Source organism: Drosophila miranda, chromosome XL, assembly GCF_003369915.1.
Source record: "Drosophila miranda strain MSH22 chromosome XL, D.miranda_PacBio2.1, whole genome shotgun sequence".
Classification (NCBI taxonomy): Eukaryota; Metazoa; Arthropoda; class Insecta; order Diptera; family Drosophilidae; genus Drosophila; species Drosophila miranda.
Genome location: NC_046673.1, coordinates 7,174,828 through 7,189,700, shown reverse-complemented (window position 1 = coordinate 7,189,700; position 14,873 = coordinate 7,174,828). Strand labels below are relative to the sequence as shown.

The 14,873-nt window shown below is 52.0% G+C and overlaps 4 protein-coding genes across 5 annotated transcripts; 2 read left to right on the top strand and 2 right to left on the bottom strand.

Moving 5' to 3' along the window:
* Window positions 1–470: 470 nt before the first annotated feature.
* On the top strand, window positions 471–1,723 carry LOC117187047 (intrastrand cross-link recognition protein-like). The gene is made up of 3 exons (XM_033388762.1): window positions 471–543; window positions 677–987; window positions 1,108–1,723. Exons 1-3 carry the CDS (start codon window positions 471–473, stop codon window positions 1,711–1,713), a joined length of 990 nt encoding a protein of 329 aa, XP_033244653.1. The 3' UTR covers window positions 1,714–1,723.
* A 1,568-nt stretch (window positions 1,724–3,291) lies between these two features.
* On the bottom strand, window positions 3,292–4,444 carry LOC117187046. The gene is made up of 2 exons (XM_033388758.1): window positions 3,740–4,444; window positions 3,292–3,680 (listed from the first exon to the last, which is right to left on the bottom strand). Exons 1-2 carry the CDS (start codon window positions 3,810–3,812, stop codon window positions 3,292–3,294), a joined length of 462 nt encoding a protein of 153 aa, XP_033244649.1. The 5' UTR covers window positions 3,813–4,444.
* A 4,471-nt stretch (window positions 4,445–8,915) lies between these two features.
* On the bottom strand, window positions 8,916–11,228 carry LOC117187405 (myb-like protein Q). 2 transcript variants are annotated; one of them, XM_033390007.1, is made up of 4 exons: window positions 10,892–11,228; window positions 10,100–10,172; window positions 9,655–10,040; window positions 8,916–9,534 (listed from the first exon to the last, which is right to left on the bottom strand). In XM_033390007.1, the coding sequence occupies exons 1-4, from the start codon at window positions 11,024–11,026 to the stop codon at window positions 8,926–8,928; spliced, it is 1,203 nt and encodes a 400-aa protein (XP_033245898.1). In that variant the 5' UTR covers window positions 11,027–11,228; the 3' UTR covers window positions 8,916–8,925. The 2 variants fall into 2 exon arrangements, with proteins under 2 accessions (XP_033245898.1, XP_033245901.1); XM_033390010.1 differs by lacking the exon at window positions 10,892–11,228 and having other exon boundaries at window positions 10,100–10,865.
* A 1,971-nt stretch (window positions 11,229–13,199) lies between these two features.
* On the top strand, window positions 13,200–13,834 carry LOC117187042. Its single transcript, XM_033388748.1, has 3 exons — window positions 13,200–13,272; window positions 13,332–13,717; window positions 13,772–13,834. Exons 1-3 carry the CDS (start codon window positions 13,200–13,202, stop codon window positions 13,832–13,834), a joined length of 522 nt encoding a protein of 173 aa, XP_033244639.1.
* Window positions 13,835–14,873: the final 1,039 nt, after the last annotated feature.

Genomic DNA, 14,873 nt, shown 5'->3' with positions numbered 1-14,873 from the left:
GTCGCCCAAAGTGAGACATCGCTTCTTCTGCGCAAAATGCAATGGATTGGATTGATATTTCTTCGATCCGCAGAAGTCTCACTTTAAGACTTCTGTGGGCATGTGTATGCCGGCATTTTTCGTTCACCAATACACAAAAAGATTAACCAGTGCTGTCAATAGTTCATCCACTGATACACACACGCACACACAGCACTCAAGCCTCCACGACCTCTGACTGGGCAGCACTGTCGTGGTAGGCGTCTGTGTCGGGCAGTAATTCCGAGAAACTTCAGCGTGTATTAGTAGACCACTCCGCATAAATAAAATAAATTTCCCATAAATCAATTTTTTTTGTGCAACCGATCGCCATAAACAAACGAACAGACGACTGGGAGCCGATTACTTCCATTTCGCTCGAAGCAGTGAAGGTTCTCGTTCAGCGGTGTTTCTTTCCAATAAACATTTTCATTTCTTTCTCGCACAAAAAGATGTCGGAGAATAGCTTCAACTCAAAGTATTTGGACGATGACGATGAGGACGATGCGATTGCTGCCTCTGAGGGTGTGTACCAATGAATCCTCTAAACTAAATATAATCCACGCGTTTGTCTCGCGCTTTAGGCAAAGTTTCGAGCCAGGTGGCCAAGCGCATCTGGCAGCCAACCATCGATGATACTACCCCTGGGGTCTGGGAGCCGCCGAGAAGCCCCTGCCCCACGTGGAGGAGGATGCTCCGATGAGTGCCGAGGCCCTGGCGGAGGCTCTAGCGGTGAGCGAGACCGCCTCGGACTTTATACACGAAGTGGAGCGCTCTCTCTACGGCGACAACAGCAAGGAGTACGGCTCCGCCCAGTACTTCAAGGCGGCCGAGAATTATTCGCTGTTTGGCGCCAACTACATGGGCTTGGAGGAGGACAAGAACAAAAAACCGCCGCCGGGCTTCGACCAAAGCTCCAGTCAGATTGCGGCTGGATCGGCCGGAGTATCCGGCCAAAGCTACTCGGGGGTAAGTGGTGCTCTAGGCTTTCAATGAATTAGGAATCGATGATTCGTTGGCTAGAATATGCCCAATATGCCCTCCTTCTTAGCTGTTCTGAGGAAAACCCCAACTCTATCCGTAATTCAGGGACCCTCTTCATCCGGAATGGGCGGCATGGCAATGTCCCAGCAGCCGCAGCACAAGGCCGCGAATCAGCCAGGACCTGCAGCGCTGCTTCCACAGCAGCAGCAGCATCCGCGTCATCCTTCGCCAGCGACAGTGCCCAGGGTCATAGCCGAGGCAGCAGCTCTGGCTGGAGCTGGGGCTGGCATCGACATTGGCCTGCACGCCCATGGACATCTGCCCAGTGCCACGGAAATGACCATCGGACACATTTACCAGGAGCTCATGGGCATGAATTTCAATCAGGCCAATATACAGCAGCAGCAGCAGCAACACCACAACCAGCAGCAGCAGCAGCACCACCAGCAGCAGCAGCACCACCACCACCAGCAGCAGCAGCAGGCGGCTCTGAAGCAGCAGCAGCAGGCGGCTCTGAAGCAGCAGGCGGCTCTCCTCTCCTACGGCCAAAAGGCCGTAACAGCAACTGGCATAGTCCCTGACCCACGCGACGTATGTTCTCAAAGCGGTGTTTCTTGCGTATCGTGCCCGTTTGCGTCGCCAGGTCCACTTCTGGGACAACTAGAGTACGGCCAGGACATTACACTCCACACCCACAGATTAGATGACTAGTTTTAAAATATTTTGTTTGTTTGTTTTGTCGAGTTTGTTGTCGTCTCCTCTGGGCTGATGACCGACAGCATAGCAAGGCGTACTCTTAAACAGTCTTCAAAGTTATTTAGTTCTACGACACACACATTGCGGTCCGCCTCAGCAGATGGATCCCTGTGCCTGTGCCCAGAATGTCGCGGCTCCGCGCGTACTGGAGTCCGATTCCACAGGAGGGCGAGGCATGAGTTCAATATCTTCTTGTTGCTGCAGAGCGCCTCCCGGCTGCTGGGTTTTTGCAATGATTAAAATGACCTTCATTCCCTGATGACAGACAGTCACTGGAAAACGGTCAAACTGGTCAAAAGACCAGTCCAACGCCTTCCTCTTCGAGGAGGACGTACGGCAGCTGGCCGTCGGCTGGACCCACAATGCGGCGCTGCTCCGCAACAACGAGATCCTCATGTGGGGCCGCAAGTGCTACGGACAGCTGGGCACGTCCTCCTCGAAGAGGAAGGCGTTGGACTGGTCTTTTGACCAGTTTGACCGTTTTCCAGTGACTGTCTGTCATCAGGGAATGAAGGTCATTTTAATCATTGCAAAAACGCAGCAGCCGGGAGGCGCTCTGCAGCAACAAGAAGATATTGAACTCATGCCTCGCCCTCGTGTGGAATCGGACTCCAGTACGCGCGGAGCCGCGACATTCTGGGCACAGGCACAGGGATCCATCTGCTGTGGCGGACCGCAATGTGTGTGTCGTAGAACTAAATAACTTTGAAGACTGTTTAAGAGTACGCCTTGCTATGCTGTCGGTCATCAGCCCAGAGGAGACGACAACAAACTCGACAAAACAAACAAACAAAATATTTTAAAACTAGTCATCTAATCTGTGGGTGTGGAGTGTAATGTCCTGGCCGTACTCTAGTTGTCCCAGAAGTGGACCTGGCGACGCAAACGGGCACGATACGCAAGAAACACCGCTTTGAGAACATACGTCGCGTGGGTCAGGGACTATGCCAGTTGCTGTTACGGCCTTTTGGCCGTAGGAGAGGAGAGCCGCCTGCTGCTTCAGAGCCGCCTGCTGCTGCTGCTTCAGAGCCGCCTGCTGCTGCTGCTGGTGGTGGTGCTGCTGCTGCTGCTGCTGGTGGTGGTGCTGCTGCTGCTGGTGGTGGTGGTGTTGCTGCTGCTGCTGCTGTATATTGGCCTGATTGAAATTCATGCCCATGAGCTCCTGGTAAATGTGTCCGATGGTCATTTCCGTGGCACTGGGCAGATGTCCATGGGCGTGCAGGCCAATGTCGATGCCAGCCCCAGCTCCAGCCAGAGCTGCTGCCTCGGCTATGACCCTGGGCACTGTCGCTGGCGAAGGATGACGCGGATGCTGCTGCTGCTGTGGAAGCAGCGCTGCAGGTCCTGGCTGATTCGCGGCCTTGTGCTGCGGCTGCTGGGACATTGCCATGCCGCCCATTCCGGATGAAGAGGGTCCCTGAAATACGGATAGAGTTGGGGTTTTCCTCAGAACAGCTAAGAAGGAGGGCATATTGGGCATATTCTAGCCAACGAATCATCGATTCCTAATTCATTGAAAGCCTAGAGCACCACTTACCCCGAGTAGCTTTGGCCGGATACTCCGGCCGATCCAGCCGCAATCTGACTGGAGCTTTGGTCGAAGCCCGGCGGCGGTTTTTTGTTCTTGTCCTCCTCCAAGCCCATGTAGTTGGCGCCAAACAGCGAATAATTCTCGGCCGCCTTGAAGTACTGGGCGGAGCCGTTCTCCTTGCTGTTGTCGCCGTAGAGAGAGCGCTCCACTTCGTGTATAAAGTCCGAGGCGGTCTCGCTCACCGCTAGAGCCTCCGCCAGGGCCTCGGCACTCATCGGAGCATCCTCCTCCACGTGGGGCAGGGGCTTCTCGGGCGGCTCCCAGACCCCAGGGGTAGTATCATCGATGGTTGGCTGCCAGATGCGCTTGGCCACCTGGCTCGAAACTTTGCCTAAAGCGCGAGACAAACGCGTGGATTATATTTAGTTTAGAGGATTCATTGGTACACACCCTCAGAGGCAGCAATCGCATCGTCCTCATCGTCATCGTCCAAATACTTTGAGTTGAAGCTATTCTCCGACATCTTTTTGTGCGAGAAAGAAATGAAAATGTTTATTGGAAAGAAACACCGCTGAACGAGAACCTTCACTGCTTCGAGCGAAATGGAAGTAATCGGCTCCCAGTCGTCTTTTCGTTTGTTTATGGCGATCGGTTGCACAAAAAAAATTGATTTATGGGAAATTTATTTTATTTATGCGGAGTGGTCTACTAATACACGCTGAAGTTTCTCGGAATTACTGCCCGACACAGACGCCTACCACGACAGTGCTGCCCAGTCAGAGGTCGTGGAGGCTTGAGTGCTGTGTGTGCGTGTGTGTATCAGTGGATGAACTATTGGCAGCACTGGTTAATCTTTTTGTGTATTGGTGAACGAAAAATGCCGGCATACACATGCCCACAGAAGTCTTAAAGTGAGACTTCTGCGGATCGAAGAAATATCAATCCAATCCATTGCATTTTGCGCAGAAGAAGCGATGTCTCACTTTGGGCGACTTTTTCTGTGCTGCCAAATATTTAAGGGAGATAGTTCTCTGCTCTGAGGCATCTATCATGGAACACGAGTGTGTAGAGGCCGGTGCCGCAAATATTTCGAATATTTCATTGCACTTTGATGATTCTCCATCGCCATTTGCACTTGTTGGCTTCAAAAACCATAAGCGCCCTCAAATTCCTCCACTAATTGCCTGGCAAGCCGCACATTTCGAATAAAATATATAAAAATCTACCATTTACCATATTTACCTTCTTTTTTCTGTGGAAAAGATTAAGTTTTTGAAAAACAAAGCACTTTATTTTCACTGTAAAAATGGCAAATAGTATTTGCAACGAAAATTCCGCGGAGTTCAAGTAAAGCTGCTGAAGGTTGAAAAACTTCATTGTTACTATCGATACATCGATGTTTCTTCAACTATCGATGGAAGAAAGAGCGCCAACTGCTTGGGTTTGATTATTCGTACAATTTTGCTCATGATCCGACATCAAATACCTTAATTTCGATATTCCGTTTAGTATTTTTAAGCATTTTTAACATTTATTATAAAATTAATTAACAGACGACTCGGAAATGGCGTAACAGATGTTATGATCCGCCTCTTTGCCACCCTGGCCTATCGTTCCCAGCTAGCTCACGGGGAAGTCAGGGGTGTTTCCGACCCGATAAGCCAGGGGACGGATTGAACAAAACAAAAAAACATACAAAAAAAACAAATCTAATTTATGGGACAGACTTGTCCTCGTTGGCACTTTCGTCAGCGGGATAGTTGGTTTCGTTATCCCTAGCATGGTCCCACCCTTCCATGAGCGCCACCTTTTGAATTCGCTCCCTTTTCATATTCAGGGTCCCGCTCTTCTTCTCGCTCTCGTCCCACCCAACTACCGTTTTCTATTCACTCACTTTCTATTGTGTGTGGGGACAGAAACGTATCTCCAGTCGGTGCTCCGCTGACGGTCCCTTGGTGCCGGTGCTCCGCTGACGGTTCTCGCATCAGTTTCCCGGCCTGGCCAGTACCGGGATGCTGCTGCCGATGTCCGCCGCTTCTGCTGATGTTGATGCCTGCCGCTGATGTCTTGGTGGGATCGTCGTCTCCACGATCACCAATTTTGTTTCCTTTTTTTCTTTTAGGGCACGTGCGGCCTCCACTATTCTCCACCGGAAACTCTCCCTTTTCTTCCTCCTCGCCCCGTTTCCTTTTCTCCTACGCAACTCTGCCACTGCTTCCCAGGATCCACTATAGATGCCGCTGTCTCTTTCTTCTCCAGCCCTGATACCTATTGGCTCTGTCCAAAACCGCCCATAACACCACACTACCGTTTCCAGGATTACTCCGCCGAAACGGGAGTGCCAAGCTGGCGGGCTTTTTCAATTAAGGGGCCCCAAACGTAGGCCATCGCCCACACCCTGAGATTGAGAGTCTCTGGCTCCATCGACTGAGATGCCTGGGCTACTGCTTCAGATCCTTTGCGTGAAACACCCCAATACGTGAGCCTTGCAACGTCTCCAGCTCGTACAGACTGTTGCCCATACTCCGGATCACTCGGCACTTGACGTATTTTGGGCTGAACTTCGCGTTGATGTTGTTTTTAAATTTGCTCAACACGAAATTCCACTTATATATCTCCTGACCCGGTGAGTACCTAATTTCTCGAGCTTTTCGATTATACCTGTTCTTCGCTCTGTTGTAGGCTTCATGAGAGTTTCCTCGGACCTCATCTCGGACTATCTCCATCTTGTCACTCCTCGCCAAGGGTGACATTTGTGCATCATTTAGGGCGCCCAGTCTGCGTGCCAATTTATAATCTCGGCCGTTAGTAAACATGTGCTGCCCAAACAACACAAAGTATGGCGACGTCCCGATACCCGTGTGTATAGCGCTCCTAGCCACACACTGGATCTCCGTCAGCTTCTCGTCCCAGCGCGTGTGATCCTCACTAGCGTATGTCCTTATTGCTGCCAGTACAGTCTGGTTCACTCGTTCGGCCGCGTTCGCCTGCGGTGCATAGTTCCCCGACTTCAGGTGCGTTATGCTTCTCCTATCCAGGAATTGAGAAAATTCAGCTGACACAAATTGCTTTCCATTATCGGTATGCACTATTTCAGGCACGCCAAACTGCGCGAAGACCTCGGCGTGCAAGAATCGGATCACGGCCGAAGACGTCGCCTTAGGCAAAGCCTTCAACCAGACATATCTGGACATGTGATCGAGGACTATTAGTATGACCACATTGCCACTTCGAGTCCTCGGATATGGACCCAGGAAATCCAGGTACAGTTTTTGAATCGGCCTCTCGGTTCTGGTTTCGGCCCCATGAGTGGACGGTGAACCTGTGTTGAATGTTTTGTTTCTTTGCAGGTGTTACAATCAGCCACATATGCCTTCACCTGCACGGTCATCCGGGGCCAATAATAGAACTGTCGCAGCCGTCCCAGTGTCCTCGCGATCCCAGACGACTGGGAGCCGATTACTTCCATTTCGCTCGAAGCAGTGAAGGTTCTCGTTCAGCGGTGTTTCTTTCCAATAAACATTTTCATTTCTTTCTCGCACAAAAAGATGTCGGAGAATAGCTTCAACTCAAAGTATTTGGACGATGACGATGAGGACGATGCGATTGCTGCCTCTGAGGGTGTGTACCAATGAATCCTCTAAACTAAATATAATCCACGCGTTTGTCTCGCGCTTTAGGCAAAGTTTCGAGCCAGGTGGCCAAGCGCATCTGGCAGCCAACCATCGATGATACTACCCCTGGGGTCTGGGAGCCGCCCGAGAAGCCCCTGCCCCACGTGGAGGAGGATGCTCCGATGAGTGCCGAGGCCCTGGCGGAGGCTCTAGCGGTGAGCGAGACCGCCTCGGACTTTATACACGAAGTGGAGCGCTCTCTCTACGGCGACAACAGCAAGGAGAACGGCTCCGCCCAGTACTTCAAGGCGGCCGAGAATTATTCGCTGTTTGGCGCCAACTACATGGGCTTGGAGGAGGACAAGAACAAAAAACCGCCGCCGGGCTTCGACCAAAGCTCCAGTCAGATTGCGGCTGGATCGGCCGGAGTATCCCGCCAAAGCTACTCGGGGGTAAGTGGTGCTCTAGGCTTTCAATGAATTAGCAATCGATGATTCGTTGGCTAGAATATGCCCAATATGCCCTCCTTCTTAGCTGTTCTGAGGAAAACCCCAACTCTATCCGTATTTCAGGGACCCTCTTCATCCGGAATGGGCGGCATGGCAATGTCCCAGCAGCCGCAGCACAAGGCCGCGAATCAGCCAGGACCTGCAGCGCTGCTTCCACAGCAGCAGCAGCATCCGCGTCATCCTTTGCCAGCGACAGTGCCCAGGGTCATAGCCGAGGCAGCAGCTCTGGCTGGAGCTGGGGCTGGCATCGACATTGGCCTGCACGCCCATGGACATCTGCCCAGTGCCACGGAAATGACCATCGGACACATTTACCAGGAGCTCATGGGCATGAATTTCAATCAGGCCAATATACAGCAGCAGCAGCAACACCACCACCAGCAGCAGCAGCAGCACCACCAGCAGCAGCAGCAGCAGCACCACCACCAGCAGCAGCAGCAGGCGGCTCTGAAGCAGCAGGCGGCTCTGAAGCAGCAGGCGGCTCTCCTCTCCTACGGCCAAAAGGCCGTAACAGCAACTGGCATAGTCCCTGACCCACGCGACGTATGTTCTCAAAGCGGTGTTTCTTGCGTATCGTGCCCGTTTGCGTCGCCAGGTCCACTTCTGGGACAACTAGAGTACGGCCAGGACATTACAATCCACACCCACAGATTAGATGACTAGTTTTAAAATATTTTGTTTGTTTGTTTTGTCGAGTTTGTTGTCGTCTCCTCTGGGCTGATGACCGACAGCATAGCAAGGCGTACTCTTAAACAGTCTTCAAAGTTATTTAGTTCTACGACACACACATTGCGGTCCGCCTCAGCAGATGGATCCCTGTGCCTGTACCCAGAATGTCACGGCTCCGCGCGTACTGGAGTCCGATTCCACACGAGGGCGAGGCATGAGTTCAATATCTTCTTGTTGCTGCAGAGCGCCTCCCGGCTGCTGGGTTTTTGCAATGATTAAAATGACCTTCATTCCCTGATGACAGACAGTCACTGGAAAACGGTCAAACTGGTCAAAAGACCAGTCCAACGCCTTCCTCTTCGAGGAGGACGTGCGGCAGCTGGCCGTCGGCTGGACCCACAATGCGGCGCTGCTCCGCAACAACGAGATCCTCATGTGGGGCCGCAAGTGCTACGGACAGCTGGGCACGTCCTCCTCGAAGAGGAAGGCGTTGGACTGGTCTTTTGACCAGTTTGACCGTTTTCCAGTGACTGTCTGTCATCAGGGAATGAAGGTCATTTTAATCATTGCAAAAACGCAGCAGCCGGGAGGCGCTCTGCAGCAACAAGAAGATATTGAACTCATGCCTCGCCCTCGTGTGGAATCGGACTCCAGTACGCGCGGAGCCGCGACATTCTGGGCACAGGCACAGGGATCCATCTGCTGTGGCGGACCGCAATGTGTGTGTCGTAGAACTAAATAACTTTGAAGACTGTTTAAGAGTACGCCTTGCTATGCTGTCGGTCATCAGCCCAGAGGAGACGACAACAAACTCGACAAAACAAACAAACAAAATATTTTAAAACTAGTCATCTAATCTGTGGGTGTGGAGTGTAATGTCCTGGCCGTACTCTAGTTGTCCCAGAAGTGGACCTGGCGACGCAAACGGGCACGATACGCAAGAAACACCGCTTTGAGAACATACGTCGCGTGGGTCAGGGACTATGCCAGTTGCTGTTACGGCCTTTTGGCCGTAGGAGAGGAGAGCCGCCTGCTGCTTCAGAGCCGCCTGCTGCTGCTGCTTCAGAGCCGCCTGCTGCTGCTGCTGGTGGTGGTGCTGCTGCTGCTGCTGCTGGTGGTGCTGCTGCTGCTGCTGGTGGTGGTGTTGCTGCTGCTGCTGCTGTATATTGGCCTGATTGAAATTCATGCCCATGAGCTCCTGGTAAATGTGTCCGATGGTCATTTCCGTGGCACTGGGCAGATGTCCATGGGCGTGCAGGCCAATGTCGATGCCAGCCCCAGCTCCAGCCAGAGCTGCTGCCTCGGCTATGACCCTGGGCACTGTCGCTGGCGAAGGATGACGCGGATGCTGCTGCTGCTGTGGAAGCAGCGCTGCAGGTCCTGGCTGATTCGCGGCCTTGTGCTGCGGCTGCTGGGACATTGCCATGCCGCCCATTCCGGATGAAGAGGGTCCCTGAAATACGGATAGAGTTGGGGTTTTCCTCAGAACAGCTAAGAAGGAGGGCATATTGGGCATATTCTAGCCAACGAATCATCGATTCCTAATTCATTGAAAGCCTAGAGCACCACTTACCCCCGAGTAGCTTTGGCCGGATACTCCGGCCGATCCAGCCGCAATCTGACTGGAGCTTTGGTCGAAGCCCGGCGGCGGTTTTTTGTTCTTGTCCTCCTCCAAGCCCATGTAGTTGGCGCCAAACAGCGAATAATTCTCGGCCGCCTTGAAGTACTGGGCGGAGCCGTTCTCCTTGCTGTTGTCGCCTAAGAGAGAGCGCTCCACTTCGTGTATAAAGTCCGAGGCGGTCTCGCTCACCGCTAGAGCCTCCGCCAGGGCCTCGGCACTCATCGGAGCATCCTCCTCCACGTGGGGCAGGGGCTTCTCGGGCGGCTCCCAGACCCCAGGGGTAGTATCATCGATGGTTGGCTGCCAGATGCGCTTGGCCACCTGGCTCGAAACTTTGCCTAAAGCGCGAGACAAACGCGTGGATTATATTTAGTTTAGAGGATTCATTGGTACACACCCTCAGAGGCAGCAATCGCATCGTCCTCATCGTCATCGTCCAAATACTTTGAGTTGAAGCTATTCTCCGACATCTTTTTGTGCGAGAAAGAAATGAAAATGTTTATTGGAAAGAAACACCGCTGAACGAGAACCTTCACTGCTTCGAGCGAAATGGAAGTAATCGGCTCCCAGTCGTCTGTTCGTTTGTTTATGGCGATCGGTTGCACAAAAAAAATTGATTTATGGGAAATTTATTTTATTTATGCGGAGTGGTCTACTAATACACGCTGAAGTTTCTCGGAATTACTGCCCGACACAGACGCCTACCACGACAGTGCTGCCCAGTCAGAGGTCGTGGAGGCTTGAGTGCTGTGTGTGCGTGTGTGTATCAGTGGATGAACTATTGGCAGCACTGGTTAATCTTTTTGTGTATTGGTGAACGAAAAATGCCGGCATACACATGCCCACAGAAGTCTTAAAGTGAGACTTCTGCGGATCGAAGAAATATCAATCCAATCCATTGCATTTTGCGCAGAAGAAGCGATGTCTCACTTTGGGCGACTTTTTCTGTGCTGCCAAATATTTAAGGGAGATAGTTCTCTGCTCTGAGGCATCTATCATGGAACACGAGTGTGTAGAGGCCGGTGCCGCAAATATTTCGAATATTTCATTGCACTTTGATGATTCTCCATCGCCATTTGCACTTGTTGGCTTCAAAAACCATAAGCGCCCTCAAATTCATCCACTAATTGCCTGGCAAGCCGCACATTTCGAATAAAATATATAAAAATCTACCATTTACCATATTTACCTTCTTTTTTCTGTGGAAAAGATTAAGTTTTTGAAAAACAAAGCACTTTATTTTCACTGTAAAAATGGCAAATAGTATTTGCAACGAAAATTCCGCGGAGTTCAAGTAAAGCTGCTGAAGGTTGAAAAACTTCATTGTTACTATCGATACATCGATGTTTCTTCAACTATCGATGGAAGAAAGAGCGCCAACTGCTTGGGTTTGATTATTCGTACAATTTTGCTCATGATCCGACATCAAATACCTTAATTTCGATATTCCGTTTAGTATTTTTAAGCATTTTTAACATTTATTATAAAATTAATTAACAGACGACTCGGAAATGGCGTAACAGATGTTATGATCCGCCTCTTTGCCACCCTGGCCTATCGTTCCCAGCTAGCTCACGGGGAAGTCAGGGGTGTTTCCGACCCGATAAGCCAGGGGACGGATTGAACAAAACAAAAAAACATACAAAAAAAACAAATCTAATTTATGGGACAGACTTGTCCTCGTTGGCACTTTCGTCAGCGGGGATAGTTGGTTTCGTTATCCCTAGCATGGTCCCACCCTTCCATGAGCGCCACCTTTTGAATTCGCTCCCTTTTCATATTCAGGGTCCCGCTCTTCTTCTCGCTCTCGTCCCACCCAACTACCGTTTTCTATTCACTCACTTTCTATTGTGTGTGGGGACAGAAACGTATCTCCAGTCGGTGCTCCGCTGACGGTCCCTTGGTGCCGGTGCTCCGCTGACGGTTCTCGCATCAGTTTCCCGGCCTGGCCAGTACCGGGATGCTGCTGCCGATGTCCGCCGCTTCTGCTGATGTTGATGCCTGCCGCTGATGTCTTGGTGGGATCGTCGTCTCCACGATCACCAATTTTGTTTCCTTTTTTTCTTTTAGGGCACGTGCGGCCTCCACTATTCTCCACCGGAAACTCTCCCTTTTCTTCCTCCTCGCCCCGTTTCCTTTTCTCCTACGCAACTCTGCCACTGCTTCCCAGGATCCACTATAGATGCCGCTGTCTCTTTCTTCTCCAGCCCTGATACCTATTGGCTCTGTCCAAAACCGCCCATAACACCACACTACCGTTTCCAGGATTACTCCGCCGAAACGGGAGTGCCAAGCTGGCGGGCTTTTTCAATTAAGGGGCCCCAAACGTAGGCCATCGCCCACACCCTGAGATTGAGAGTCTCTGGCTCCATCGACTGAGATGCCTGGGCTACTGCTTCAGATCCTTTGCGTGAAACACCCCAATACGTGAGCCTTGCAACGTCTCCAGCTCGTACAGACTGTTGCCCATACTCCGGATCACTCGGCACTTGACGTATTTTGGGCTGAACTTCGCGTTGATGTTGTTTTTAAATTTGCTCAACACGAAATTCCACTTATATATCTCCTGACCCGGTGAGTACCTAATTTCTCGAGCTTTTCGATTATACCTGTTCTTCGCTCTGTTGTAGGCTTCATGAGAGTTTCCCGGGACCTCATCTCGGACTATCTCCATCTTGTCACTCCTCGCCAAGGGTGACATTTGTGCATCATTTAGGGCGCCCAGTCTGCGTGCCAATTTATAATCTCGGCCGTTAGTAAACATGTGCTGCCCAAACAACACAAAGTATGGCGACGTCCCGATACCCGTGTGTATAGCGCTCCTAGCCACACACTGGATCTCCGTCAGCTTCTCGTCCCAGCGCGTGTGATCCTCACTAGCGTATATCCTTATTGCTGCCAGTACAGTCTGGTTCACTCGTTCGGCCGCGTTCGCCTGCGGTGCATAGTTCCCCGACTTCAGGTGCGTTATGCTTCTCCTATCCAGGAATTGAGAAAATTCAGCTGACACAAATTGCTTTCCATTATCGGTATGCACTATTTCAGGCACGCCAAACTGCGCGAAGACCTCGGCGTGCAAGAATCGGATCACGGCCGAAGACGTCGCCTTAGGCAAAGCCTTCAACCAGACATATCTGGACATGTGATCGAGGACTATTAGTATGACCACATTGCCACTTCGAGTCCTCGGATATGGACCCAGGAAATCCAGGTACAGTTTTTGAATCGGCCTCTCGGTTCTGGTTTCGGCCCCCATGAGTGGACGGTGAACCTGTGTTGAATGTTTTGTTTCTTTGCAGGTGTTACAATCAGCCACATATGCCTTCACCTGCACGGTCATCCGGGGCCAATAATAGAACTGTCGCAGCCGTCCCAGTGTCCTCGCGATCCCAGACGACTGGGAGCCGATTACTTCCATTTCGCTCGAAGCAGTGAAGGTTCTCGTTCAGCGGTGTTTCTTTCCAATAAACATTTTCATTTCTTTCTCGCACAAAAAGATGTCGGAGAATAGCTTCAACTCAAAGTATTTGGACGATGACGATGAGGACGATGCGATTGCTGCCTCTGAGGGTGTGTACCAATGAATCCTCTAAACTAAATATAATCCACGCGTTTGTCTCGCGCTTTAGGCAAAGTTTCGAGCCAGGTGGCCAAGCGCATCTGGCAGCCAACCATCGATGATACTACCCCTGGGGTCTGGGAGCCGCCCGAGAAGCCCCTGCCCCACGTGGAGGAGGATGCTCCGATGAGTGCCGAGGCCCTGGCGGAGGCTCTAGCGGTGAGCGAGACCGCCTCGGACTTTATACACGAAGTGGAGCGCTCTCTCTACGGCGACAACAGCAAGGAGAACGGCTCCGCCCAGTACTTCAAGGCGGCCGAGAATTATTCGCTGTTTGGCGCCAACTACATGGGCTTGGAGGAGGACAAGAACAAAAAACCGCCGCCGGGCTTCGACCAAAGCTCCAGTCAGATTGCGGCTGGATCGGCCGGAGTATCCCGCCAAAGCTACTCGGGGGTAAGTGGTGCTCTAGGCTTTCAATGAATTAGCAATCGATGATTCGTTGGCTAGAATATGCCCAATATGCCCTCCTTCTTAGCTGTGCCAGTTGCTGTTACGGCCTTTTGGCCGTAGGAGAGGAGAGCCGCCTGCTGCTTCAGAGCCGCCTGCTGCTGCTGCTGGTGGTGGTGCTGCTGCTGCTGCTGCTGGTGGTGGTGCTGCTGCTGCTGGTGGTGGTGGTGTTGCTGCTGCTGCTGCTGTATATTGGCCTGATTGAAATTCATGCCCATGAGCTCCTGGTAAATGTGTCCGATGGTCATTTCCGTGGCACTGGGCAGATGTCCATGGGCGTGCAGGCCAATGTCGATGCCAGCTCCAGCTCCAGCCAGAGCTGCTGCCTCGGCTATGACCCTGGGCACTGTCGCTGGCGAAGGATGACGCGGATGCTGCTGCTGCTGTGGAAGCAGCGCTGCAGGTCCTGGCTGATTCGCGGCCTTGTGCTGCGGCTGCTGGGACATTGCCATGCCGCCCATTCCGGATGAAGAGGGTCCCTGAAATAAGGGTAGAGTTGGGGTTTTCCTCAGAACAGCTAAGAAGGAGGGCATATTGGGCATATTCTAGCCAACGAATCATCGATTCCTAATTCATTGAAAGCCTAGAGCACCACTTACCCCCGAGTAGCTTTGGCCGGATACTCCGGCCGATCCAGCCGCAATCTGACTGGAGCTTTGGTCGAAGCCCGGCGGCGGTTTTTTGTTCTTGTCCTCCTCCAAGCCCATGTAGTTGGCGCCAAACAGCGAATAATTCTCGGCCGCCTTGAAGTACTGGGCGGAGCCGTTCTCCTTGCTGTTGTCGCCGTAGAGAGAGCGCTCCACTTCGTGTATAAAGTCCGAGGCGGTCTCGCTCACCGCTAGAGCCTCCGCCAGGGCCTCGGCACTCATCGGAGCATCCTCCTCCACGTGGGGCAGGGGCTTCTCGGGCGGCTCCCAGACCCCAGGGGTAGTATCATCGATGGTTGGCTGCCAGATGCGCTTGGCCACCTGGCTCGAAACTTTGCCTAAAGCGCGAGACAAACGCGTGGATTATATTTAGTTTAGAGGATTCATTGGTACACACCCTCAGAGGCAGCAATCGCATCGTCCTCATCGTCATCGTCCAAATACTTTGAGTTGAA

Excerpts from the sequence above, each read along its gene's own strand:
- LOC117187047 (XM_033388762.1), top strand. The coding sequence starts at position 471 with ATGTCGGAGAATAGCTTCAACTCAAAGTATTTGGACGATGACGATGAG. Across the intron at positions 544-676 it reads TGCGATTGCTGCCTCTGAGG|CCGCCGAGAAGCCCCTGCCC; the intron begins GTGTGTACCAAT and ends GGGGTCTGGGAG. Across the intron at positions 988-1,107 it reads CCGGCCAAAGCTACTCGGGG|GGACCCTCTTCATCCGGAAT; the intron begins GTAAGTGGTGCT and ends TCCGTAATTCAG.
- LOC117187046 (XM_033388758.1), bottom strand. The coding sequence starts at position 3,812 with ATGTCGGAGAATAGCTTCAACTCAAAGTATTTGGACGATGACGATGAG. Across the intron at positions 3,681-3,739 it reads TGCGATTGCTGCCTCTGAGG|GCAAAGTTTCGAGCCAGGTG; the intron begins GTGTGTACCAAT and ends CTCGCGCTTTAG.
- LOC117187405 (XM_033390007.1), bottom strand. The coding sequence starts at position 11,026 with ATGAAGTTTTTCAACCTTCAGCAGCTTTACTTGAACTCCGCGGAATTT. Across the intron at positions 10,041-10,099 it reads TGCGATTGCTGCCTCTGAGG|GCAAAGTTTCGAGCCAGGTG; the intron begins GTGTGTACCAAT and ends CTCGCGCTTTAG. Across the intron at positions 9,535-9,654 it reads CCGGCCAAAGCTACTCGGGG|GGACCCTCTTCATCCGGAAT; the intron begins GTAAGTGGTGCT and ends TCCGTATTTCAG.
- LOC117187042 (XM_033388748.1), top strand. The coding sequence starts at position 13,200 with ATGTCGGAGAATAGCTTCAACTCAAAGTATTTGGACGATGACGATGAG. Across the intron at positions 13,273-13,331 it reads TGCGATTGCTGCCTCTGAGG|GCAAAGTTTCGAGCCAGGTG; the intron begins GTGTGTACCAAT and ends CTCGCGCTTTAG. Across the intron at positions 13,718-13,771 it reads CCCGCCAAAGCTACTCGGGG|AATATGCCCAATATGCCCTC; the intron begins GTAAGTGGTGCT and ends TTCGTTGGCTAG.